Raw genomic sequence first — 11,936 nt, forward strand, 5'->3', positions numbered from 1 at the left:
ATTATACCTTGTATGTGATTATTTGGAACACAATGGGTGAGTATATTATAATTAAAATATATTCCTAGTTCCAATTCTCTTGAATAGTGTCAGTGACCAATCGAAATAGAAATCAGTGGACATCGTGGAAAGAGAAGGCGAAACCAAATTTGAAAATTCGACATCGGTAATTCAGTAGTTAAGAATAACTCAATCGATAATGTAGATTAACTAGTTATAAACAAATATATGAAATATAAATTCAAATTATTCTTATCCATCTAAAAATTGGAAATTAAAGAGCAGAAGACAAGAAATTATCTTCGAGGATTTATATAGTAAATACATTCTTTTGCCTGTCTTACCTAGAGATAAAACAGTTGTTTGATGGTTATCTTATAGTGTTCAGTCATTGCGAAAAATATTTTTAATCGGTTAAAAACTATAATTAATTAAAAACTACATTTCTTTAGGTATATAGACATTAGCGATGTATTATTCCGGGAAGCTCGTCTATCTCCCGAACATCGGGTCTGCGACAACATCGATTTGGAAATTATCGTTGCAGAGTATGAAAATTATTACAAGATGAAATTTCAAAAATATCCCATATTGTGTAAGAAAATAACTGGAAGGGAAATGACGAGGGAAGTGACAAATGCAAGCAAAACGTAAGAATTTAAATTATTTAACGATATTAAACGGTATTCAACGTATCGTATTCAACGTATCGTATTCAACGTATCGTATTCAACGTATCGTATTACAATATGATCCAGTGTTTGTAGAAGTATTGAGACAAAAGCCAAATCTGTTAGTAAAGAAGCGAGAAGTGAGCCTGTGAAAGAGACGAATCTACAGCAGAAGATAACTGATGACAATACGAATCATATTAATCTCGCAATGACAGTGACGTCACTATTCCCCAATGAGAGTGATGGACGTTCATCAGAAGAGCTATTTAACGTCCCAATGGAACAATCCATGCAATCGAAGATATTGAAATGCATTGAAAAGCTTTATTCAGATAATCCGGAATTACGAAAGATTGCTGAGGACATCTCATGCGTAAGTTATTTTCGATTAATATACGTATCGTAAAGCTTTTAAACGATAAAATTCCCGTCGATAAACCGTCCAACGTATATCGACGATGACGTGATTTCAGTAACGCTTCAAATATCAAATTACGTAACGTTTACTTAATATAGAGAAGACGCCATTTTATCTTTGTATCGTCACAGGAGATCATAGTAAACAAATTAAATGTACATTGGGATGACGTTATAGGCCTAGAAGAATGTAAAACCGCTGTTAAGGAGGCCATTGTGTATCCCCTTGAGTATCCTATCTTTTTTGATGGCCCGTTTTCCCCCTGGAAAGGTATTTTGCTGTACGGCCCACCTGGTACAGGTAAGATACTCGCATTCTTTTCATTTCTGTACGTGTTTACAAGAAATATACAAAACAGGGAAAACGATGTTAGCGAAGGCAGTCGCGACAGAATGCCATTGCACCTTTTTTAACATAACTGCCAGCTCATTGGTCAGCAAATGGAGAGGCGATTCCGAGAAGTATATACGTGTAAGTTGCTTTGTCTATGTAAGTTTCTTTGTTCCTTTGTCTATGAAGGAGAGATTCTAGGTATAAAAAGATTTGATTTTATTTTTCGTCATTTATATATAAATAGAATAGTTGTTTGGAAAACGAAATGTTATCATATTCGTGATGAGGCAATGAATTTAAGGAATTTCGAATATAATATTTAATGAATAATACATTTGTTAAACTGAACAGGTTTTATTTGAACTTGCCTATAGTCATTCGCCTACAATTATTTTTATCGACGAGATTGACTGGATCGCCACAAATAAAGGAGACTGTATATTGTCTGAACCTGCAAAGAGATTCAGATCAGAACTTCTTTCTAGATTGGATGGATTAGCGTCTAATGAGAATTCTAATGTAGTTCTTCTGGCTACAACTAATTCCCCTTGGTACGTATATCACGTTATTTCAATGTTTTCTAAGTAGAAAATATCGTAATATTTCTCCAAATTCCAAATATGTTATTGTGTTGTTTGAAGTATTCCTTCATTATTATTAGTATAATAGAACGATAATATTTATTGTAAATATGTTATTAGGGGCATTGATGCAGCTTTACTCAGGCGTCTCGAAAAGCAAATATACGTATCATTACCCAATGAAGTTGCTCGACTTGGTATATTCAAATTGTACCTTAGCAACCACTTATTAGAAAATACAGATATTGTAAACCACATAGTAAAATGTACTGAAAGATATTCTTGTGCAGATATAAAATTGCTTTGTAAGCAAGCGTGGCTACTAGAAATAAGCCCGATATGGAGGAGACTTGAAAAGAAAGAAACACCTGTTACCACTTTGAAATATGAATGAAAAAGTTATGAAATATTAGCAAAATTGTTTAAAAAAATGTCACCTACAGTTATGCAAATAGATAAATATGATACGTGGAACAAATAAATACGCAATCGTAAGGACAGATATTGAAAAATATAAATAAATGGATTATCGTTCGAGAAATCATTCGCATGTGTGTGCATGTGTGTATGCGCGCGTGTGTATGCGCGCATGGGTGTGCGCGCATGTGTGTCATGTGTGTCATGTGTGTGCGTGTGTGTGCGCGCACGCGCTATAGGCTAAGTTTAAAATGTTCGGTTGTATTATATCCTTGTATTATATATGTCGGAGATGAAAGGAAAACCGGAGCCTTCCCTTTGCAATTTTGAGGAAGCCTTCTAATGCTTTAGCCTAGATTTTATCATAACTGTAATTAAGCAATTGTCATTTGTAATTGTTTGATATTTGTGAAAGCGAAAGTGGGTTCGAGGTGACAACTGGTCGCCGAACGTAGCCACGGTCACGGGATAAACGTTTTGCCTGACGAAGGTGTGGATCGGTTGTATTGTTCTCCCTAGAAATCACATAGAATTGTACTTTAGAGATGTCGATATAATGGGACACACGTTGTATTAGGAATCAATCTCCAGACAGAAACTGCCTAGTAACGGCGTTTGAATCTTTCTCGATGTTTCCAAAGAGTATACAACAAACTTTTGACAGAAATTGCCTAGCAACAACGATTGGAACCTTCTCGATGTTTCCAGCGAGCATATAACAAACAAATGCAGTCGTATAGCGAAAAAGATTTTCATCAGATATTCATTCGTGTGATCGCCTTGGAAAGTGATACATCGAGCAATTTACCGAGTGTCTCAGCAATTGTATTTTGTGTTTAAAATTATTCTACACATAGTAAAGAGTTATCCCGTTGACGGTGGATTCGTTTGAACCCCGGAACATTGTTAATAGCGTTAATTAAATTCATTATTCGTGAAACCTATCAATCGTTAATCTCATTATACGTTAAATTCATTATTCGTAAGACATATTATTCATTCCTCTTATTGTTCGTTAAACTTATTAATCTTTAATCTAATTATTAGTTAAACTTATCGTTTGTTAATCTTATTATTTATTAAACTCATTATTCATAATATTTTGTAAAATCTTGTTTATTCGCGTAAATATATTCTCTGTTTCGAAAAACAATGGCTAATTCAAACAAAGGATCATTACGCGCCTTAAATCCTAATTATAACCCGACATATATATGTGAGTGTATTTTATCAAAAATATGTTTTTTAGTTTTTCTTATCTTAGTAATTATTTTTAAAAAAATAAAGTCTTATATGAAAATAAAGCTGTTCTTTATTTCAAATAATTGAAGTAAATAAATACAATGAGTTTTATATTTTATATTATCTTATATTAATATCTTATATTTATCTTATATCTTATTATAATATCTTATTTTAATATCTTATATTATCGTTATATTGTTATTGAAAAAATTGATATAATCAACAGTTCTTCCTGTTCTCTTGATTGTTTCTTGCTTGTTTCAAACCATGATAATAACCTACAAAAGAAATAACATAGTCCATTGAAAATTTAATATACAATAAAATACTTATGTGAAATAATTACCTGTGTGAAAACCACTAATATACCATGACATCAACATACTTGAAAGTGCGTCTGTATCATTATCTGGTAATCTAGTACATTTTATTAAAATTTCGTATTTTTTTTCCAAATAAAATGTTAAACTTATTCCAAATTACTTATTAATATTAGAAGTATTCAGCATTCCATTAGAATTTTTAAATTGTACTTACTTGGCCATTAATTGTGGTGGTAAAGGAGGTGCAGGTGGCATTATATCAGTCATCGAATTGAAAGATGGTCCCGGTATGAAGCGATGTTTATACGCATTTGCTTCTTCAGAGTCACAATCCATTTTTTCTACATTATATTTTTTCGAATTTACATTTGTAGAAAAATTAGTCTCACAAGTCTCATCGTTCTCTTCATTGAATTTCTCTTCCAAAGCTTTCTTTTGTTGTGCTATTTGACTTTGCAAACCTTCTGATTCTAAAAGAGAACTCAACTCGACTTTCTCTGTATTACCATAGCCTAAACACAGAGTAAAAGAAATTTTTGTCATTTAATAGAATGACTGAGTGCCATTCAGTTACCGTCCTTACAGGCAATGTATTAGAATTTCCCGTGCATAAATGTATATGTATAAATGTTTGCCTTGATATATGTAGTAATAATCACTCGTCTAATGAGGAGAATTATATTCCAAGCAGCTAATAATGAACAATAAGTAACATGCATGTTTATGGTTCATGACCCTATATTCCACTATATCATCTATGGGTCTCCCCATAGACATTGACAGGTACTCCTGCCCAGTTAAGGACCTGCTGAATGACACTGTGATAGACTATGCGAAAGCCTTTACTTCATATATATATGTATTTTTAGTACATTTCTTAATTGACATAACCATCATGCTAAAGGTATTACCTACAAATTTTACAACACACGTGCCATTGTTTTCGTAAATTTTTTATATTATAGCTTCATAAATTTCTCCATCCTCTGAGTATATTGCACGACAAGGTGCTCCTATGATCCATTTCTATAGAGAAAAGATGTGTATACAAATAAATATAAGTAAATAGCAAAATAAAATAATTTGCTTCTTAATCAATATATTTAATAATATTCTGTATCAAATTTGTAATATTCTATCAAAATCACAACCTTGTGTAATTTACTTGCGTGTTTAGGCTGCTTAAGATTTTGTAGGTTTTCTTTCGGTTGAGAATTTCCAACATCCATTCCCATTCGCTTGATAACTTCTTCTTTTGCTAAATTTATTGCTTTATCATATGCTTCTATTAATGCACTATCATCCCAAACATTATCATTGGCTGTGTCTGTATCCTTTTGAGATAGCAAATTATATGTTATTAATATTGATACAAGTATTTTATTATCAAACTATTGCAAATTATCATATATGTCATTTTTCAAAAATTGACTAAAAGGTAATGGATACTGTTAATTACTATTATGCTAAGATCTTGTACTAAAATAATGTTAAAACCATTACGTTTCCATTACCATACATACGTTTCCATTTCCTCGTATAAAAAGAACATTCATATCATCTGCCATTTTAAAATAACATCATTTAAATATTGAATTTGCTTCTGAAATATTAATTTGTCTCATTTCTTTAACTCTAACACATTGTAAACAATGATGACATTATACCAACTATAATACTAAAAATCTATTCCCCATTCATTCGAAAGATTATTTTTTGAAGCAAGGTTAACATTGAATGTTCCCAGACTTCAATAACTGTATTTTACTTTCTTTACAATATCTAACAATATATTAGAATACTATAAAAAAATATTGTATGCACAAAAAACTGTTTATAGCGAAATAGCAAAAGAATTAATCACATATTATAACTAAAACGAGATTGTTAAGTAGATTATATTATACTGCATATGCGTTAGTGTTTCAGCTGGTAAATATAGTTTTTATATCTGAAGATAAATAAGATTTAATTCTATAAAATTGCATAATGAATTATACATCTATCTATTACTATTCGTATTTCCCCTTAGTTGTATGTTGTCAATAGCATCAATCACGAACATATAAATAAATATAGAAGAAACCGTTCGGAAATGGAAAGGGAAAAATGAACATGGAAGACAAGAAAGTTTTCTTCAGGTTTAGCGTATGCGTGATACGCTTTGAATGTCTCAGATAAAGATAAAGATACTCTGCTCATTTCTATTTGTTCCGCAGAACGAGAAATTTGTTGTCTTTCATATTGGTTTTTACGATTCAATTTTTGGGCAGTTTTCCCTAGCGAGTGTCGGTCCCTGTTTGATATAACCAGACCGTAATTTATACAGATATGTATTATAGATATATATTTGTAAAACTGAAATCAGATGAAATAAATGTTGCCTGAGGTTTTAAACGTTTAATAAAAACAATATTTCATTTGGAAAAAATGTAAGATATGTAAAATTACACATTGATCATTTTGCTGGTCTTGTATCATAAAACGTGTGGCCCGAAGAGCACGTGTCCGGTAGAGATACGTCACTTGCGTTAGGAATCGTTTTATAACCTATCACAGTAAAGGAACGTCCCAGTATAGCAGCCGAAGAATGCCGTGAAAGTTTCTGTACAAAGTACAATTGATCTACAATTGATATTTTCCGCAATATCTGGTGTTCGGTCAGGGTGTCCCATACTCATGATATTTATGACAGTGGAATGGCGTTAGTAAATCAATTACAAAAATTTTCGAGATCAATTCTCGGTATTGCATCAAATTATTCAAAATATACAAGCAACACAACGTTGCCCTTTTTGCAGGCAACAAGAGGAATATCGACCACGCAACCACTTTCAGAAAAACAAGAGTAAGTGATACAAATTTTCTTGTGCTTTCCTTCTTTTTTTAATAGAATTTCAGTACTTACCTTCCAATATAAAATTGGTGTCAAAATAATAATGCTAATAATAATGTCTAAGAAATTTTTCTCTTTGTAGGAGTACAACATCTAGAAAAATAACATAGTATTAATAGAATAGTATTAATAAGAACAACATTGACAGTGAACAACTAAAAATATAACACTGTTATAAATATATGATATACGAATTTTATTTATGTATTATTAAGACAAGTATATCTTATTTTTAAATTATTTCTATTATCATAAGTGATACATATAATTAAGGTATAATTAAGAGAAGATTAATTGAAGAAACACAAAAAATAAAGAAAATAATTATATTGAGATAATTTTTATCTTTCATAAATATTATTTTCAGAGTAAATATAACGTTTGTTAAAGCAAGTGGAGAGAGAATCAAAGCAAAGGGAAAGTTGGAGATACTATATTAGGCATAGTAGTAAATAATGAAATTGATTTAGATGGATATGGTATGTTTTAAAGAAGCATAATTTACTTAATTTAAAATAAATAATTTTGAGGTAGAAAATATTTGAAAATTTTCATTTTTATCAAGTTTAATATTCTTATTATTTTTAACTTTTGATACTTTATTATATAAGTATGTTGTAATATTAAAATATAATTGATATAGGTGCTTGTGAAGGAACATTAACTTGTAGTACGTGCCATTTAATATTTTCGAAAGAAGTTTATGATGCACTTCCTGACAAACCAACAGATGAAGAATTAGACATGTTGGATTGAGCATATGAATTAACAGATACGTTAGTTCATAATAATCAGTATCAAATCATTCACATTATTAATTCTATTACCTTTTAATATTTTATAAAGTGAATTTTTCTATTTAAATTTATGTAAAAACAGGTTAGTATTGGGTATTTCGAAATCTGCATCTCAATGTAGAATTTCAAATCGCTGTCTCTGAATACTACGAAACTGAAATTATAATAAATTTTCATAGTTTTTTATTTATGACCCTATAATCATTACAAATCTATGTTGGAATTAGCATATTTACAATGTTGATTTTCAAATGGATAAATAGAAATCTTATTGTGTATTAGTATTAATTTGTATAGCAATAAATATATTTATTGACATATTCAGTTATATAATATTTAATTTCAGGTCACGGCTAGGCTGTCAAATAGTAATGTCTAAGGAACTAGATGGAATTGAGGTAAGAGTTACATCAACAATTAATGATGCAAGAGCATAACTGAAATTATCTATAGGTTTTTGAAAATTTGTATACAATGTTATACATCTCTTGTTAAAAAACCCCTGTTATAATTATTAAAATATTGGTATTAAAAAAATATAATAAAGAATCTTGTGTTTAAATGTGAAGCTTATATATATATACATATGTTATAGTATAATTGCAATTTTGATATTTGTACATTGCCATTGTAAAAAGCCTATCCAATTATGAAGAAAATATATCTTTTATTTTTAATATACAGGGTGTCAATTTTAAAACGTTCATCTAAATTATTTTCGTTACTATTAAAGATAAGAAGAAATTACTAAGGAAGACTTAAATGGTTTTAAGATGTGTACTTGGTTATGATAAAAAAGACTCTTGTGGAATAAATTTTGCAACTTCTGAAAGATTAGATAAAAGCTTAGAACCTAAAAAATAATTTGAAATTAATTTCGTTTAGATATACTGTTTGATTTCTTAGCTGTGGGCAAGTTTAAAAGATCATCAAACTCATGGTCAACAAAACAACAGAAATGTACATGCAATGCTTTTTCGTTTCACAACAAGTTATCTGACACTATCATCATTTTCGTGGCACATGCAACATTATCGATTCAGTATAGTAATGTTTTGGATTAAAACAAATGTCTCGACATTGGGGCAAAATATTTCAACCTTTAAGGACTAAAATTAAAACTTATGAGTTGGTTTATAATTTTAATAGATTTTATTAATATTGTGTTTACTGGTTTATTAATTACAAGAAAGTTTGTAAAAGACTGAAGCTTTACGTAAAAAGTACAAATATTCTTTCAACAAAATTAGTCAAATCACATCATTATTTATACATATTGTATATAAATAAAATATGCGGATATATTACTTTACCCTAGAATTAAAATTCAATAATATTGAGGAATCTTATTTATTCAGATTTTGTACATTATCGCTTCTAACTTCGGATAATAGAACAACAAATTAAATATTTTTAAACAAAAGACTTTGTTCCTTTGTTTGATTTCCCTTGCTCGCGTTTCTTAACTACTTAGATATAAAATACTTACGTTTTCGAAAATTCATACTTCACAAGCTACTAAACGCTTTATCTGTTCAGAATAATTTATTGTTTTCTTAACTAGGTACATACCAAATACATCTATTAAGTTGGTATTTCTCATAATTACCAGTACATAAAGCTAAAACACTTTTATACTATGCTTGTTATACATGGATCTAACAAATAATTTAACTTGTGTATTGTCGTTTGTATATTTTGTTACGTGTAAAATATTCTATTTCTACACTACTTACAAGTTCGATAAAGTGTACATTACACATCGTGAAATTTACATATTTTCACTTGGTTACCCTGCACAATTCGAATATAATTCAGAACGTATGTGCTATATTTATATATTCTGCATTTGTTTTGTATATTATGTACACTGATCTGATCTTTGTAAACACGAGTTTTACGATATTAATGAGAAATTTGCCAATTTAATGGAAGTTGTTAATTTTTTCTGGCACGTTTCACGTTAGCAGACATTTTTCTTAAGTTACAGTCGAAAAGTGTTTTTATGTAAAAGAATAGGAATGATCAAGTTATTTTAAGATGACAAGATATTTCACGTTTTCTATTTAAATATAGCGTTAAATTTTAATTCCGTCAATTCGTATATACTCATACATCGAATTTCCTTTTCTCATGTCATTTCTTTTCTTTCATTTCACATTTAATTACAAAGATAAAGTGTAAGTACGTTCCTCATAAAATTAATATCAAATGTCGCAAAATATACAAAAGTAAACTAAGAAGAGGGGTACATATTATTACACAAACTGTCGTTCATATTGCACATGTACATATGCAGTATAAAAACAATACTTTTTAGTTTTTAATCTCTTGTTTAAATAATCCTAATATCTAAATTTGTATCGGTCATTGATTCGATATAACTGCGTTTATTGGAAGTAATTAAGCTATAGCCTGCGCACAAGAGAAGAAGGAACAAACACGTATAGTATACACGCTTAAATAACAAAATTAAGTCAGTTTACGTTCAATGTGAACTTGATCAAAGTTCCAGTCTCGAATTATAGAGTTTCTTACTATCAGTTTACAAAATTCGATATTACGATTATGTACCGTATTTGAAAAACATAAAATGCTTTGTTCAATTTTAAATAAAACTAATATTTACCAAAGCGAATACGAAAAAAATGTTATCATCAAACTCAATTTTCAATTATCAAACTTAATCCAGCACAAATACAAATGTTATTCGTGCTTTTTTACTTTTACTACTTTTCAACTCTCTATAGTTCGAGATTTGAGTTCCGCTAACTTTCTTTCTACTGCGCATGCGCAACAGGAAAACTTGAATTACACGTAATAGTCAAAAATTCGACTAGTCAAAAAATCTTATCCTTTCGTGGCAGCGAAAGTAACCTAGGACTAGAGGTTCCATAACATTAATAATAATAAGGCAATAATATTAATATTAATAATAATGTAATCAAGTACTACTAACAATATTAATAATAATAATAATAGTGTGGTAATGGCAAGATACAGGCGGGTATAAATTAATCATTCCTTTCGTAATATCTACGACGTCTTCGGGATATTCTTTAGAAATTACTTTATTTCTGGTCAATATTCATTAACGAGCAACTTTTCTCTCTGTTTCTTATCACGATCTTTTTCACTTCATCACAATTGTACCGTTAGAAATTATTCAAAACATTGTTAAAATGTCCATGAAATATATGCAATTGCCGTATTGAATAAGCGAGTAATGAAGTTGCTGTTTCACTGAATAAAAGTGAAATCTCCAATGCGTGTGCTCAAGTATATAAGTTAAAAAAAGATTGGTACATCAATGCCTATTATTCTTAATCAATATTCATCATTTAACAATTAGGACCGAATTTTTACAAACCAACTCTAAACCACGACCCAATTTACAAATAAAAAGATCGATGTGTAAATTAACTATCAACTATTAATCTCCAATCCTATGTGAAGATATAATGTTCGGACCAAATTTCTAAACTAACGTGGACAATTCATGCGGACTATTGGTGGTTGCTGCGCTACTTAGATCCAATGTGGCAGCCGGAAGACCAGGACTGACGCTGCCGGTTGCTTCCCGTGGCAAATGCTGCGATCTATTTAGCTTATTTCCAGGACTCGGTGGCGATCTATCTGCTGATGTATCCGGTGGCGTAACCACGTTTCTGTGTCCGCTCACGTTCTGATGATTGTGCGTCGCCGCGATCGGAGCTGGCGATGAGAGCAACAAGGGCGGTGGGGACATTGACACGTGTCGATGATGATGATGCTGATGATAGTGTTGGTACTGTGCAGCTCGGCCGTGCATTGCGTGGCTGGTATTTAGTTGGTTCGTCACGGGCCCGACTTTCGTTGGGCAGCCAGCATGGTGGATGGTTAACGGGCCACGTAGTTGTTGTTGCTGTTGTAGCTGGGGCTGGTTCTGGTGCTGTTGCAGCTGCTGCTGACGCTGCAGCTGTACCGCCGCTTCGCACTGTTCGCGCGCTAACGCCTTCACGGCATTCGTCTTCTCCTACGAAATAAGAATGATAGGTTAGGTTGTAGTCAGGGGCCATAACAAATTAAAAAAGTTATAATATAAGAATTTACATTTTAGTTGAAATGATTCTAGTTACGAATAAGTATTAAAGATGATTCAAATCTTTTTCGTTACCGATAACCATGGTGAAAACTCTTTTGGATTACTTTCAGCCATTGTCAATCTTATTGTCAATACTACATGCTTGAAGTAGAAGGAGGGGTACAGAGA

General features: G+C 30.9%; 1 protein-coding gene and 1 pseudogene across 2 annotated transcripts; one reads left to right on the forward strand and one right to left on the reverse strand.

Moving 5' to 3' along the window:
• Positions 1-446: 446 nt before the first annotated feature.
• On the forward strand, positions 447-8,363 carry LOC143304316 (katanin p60 ATPase-containing subunit A-like 2). Its single transcript, XM_076626775.1, has 11 exons — positions 447-650; positions 768-1,047; positions 1,224-1,392; positions 1,451-1,563; positions 1,777-1,976; positions 2,127-6,695; positions 6,793-6,839; positions 6,970-7,160; positions 7,255-7,366; positions 7,531-7,766; positions 8,031-8,363. The coding sequence occupies exons 1-6, from the start codon at positions 568-570 to the stop codon at positions 2,398-2,400; spliced, it is 1,119 nt and encodes a 372-aa protein (XP_076482890.1). The 5' UTR covers positions 447-567; the 3' UTR covers positions 2,401-6,695; positions 6,793-6,839; positions 6,970-7,160; positions 7,255-7,366; positions 7,531-7,766; positions 8,031-8,363.
• On the reverse strand, positions 3,772-9,275 carry LOC117165068 (survival motor neuron protein-like; annotated as a pseudogene). Its single transcript, XR_013061041.1, has 7 exons — positions 9,174-9,275; positions 6,900-6,980; positions 5,143-5,325; positions 4,903-5,017; positions 4,206-4,503; positions 4,015-4,085; positions 3,772-3,946 (listed from the first exon to the last, which is right to left on the reverse strand). The product of XR_013061041.1 is annotated as a survival motor neuron protein-like (transcript).
• Between the last annotated feature and the right edge of the window lie 2,661 nt (positions 9,276-11,936).

The sequence above is a fragment of the Bombus vancouverensis genome, unplaced genomic scaffold (genome assembly GCF_051014615.1).
Source record: "Bombus vancouverensis nearcticus unplaced genomic scaffold, iyBomVanc1_principal scaffold0030, whole genome shotgun sequence".
NCBI lineage: Eukaryota > Metazoa > Arthropoda > Insecta > Hymenoptera > Apidae > Bombus > Bombus vancouverensis.

Excerpts from the sequence above, each read along its gene's own strand:
- LOC143304316 (XM_076626775.1), top strand. The coding sequence starts at position 568 with ATGAAATTTCAAAAATATCCCATATTGTGTAAGAAAATAACTGGAAGG. Across the intron at positions 651-767 it reads GTGACAAATGCAAGCAAAAC|AAGTATTGAGACAAAAGCCA; the intron begins GTAAGAATTTAA and ends CAGTGTTTGTAG. Across the intron at positions 1,048-1,223 it reads TTGCTGAGGACATCTCATGC|GAGATCATAGTAAACAAATT; the intron begins GTAAGTTATTTT and ends GTATCGTCACAG.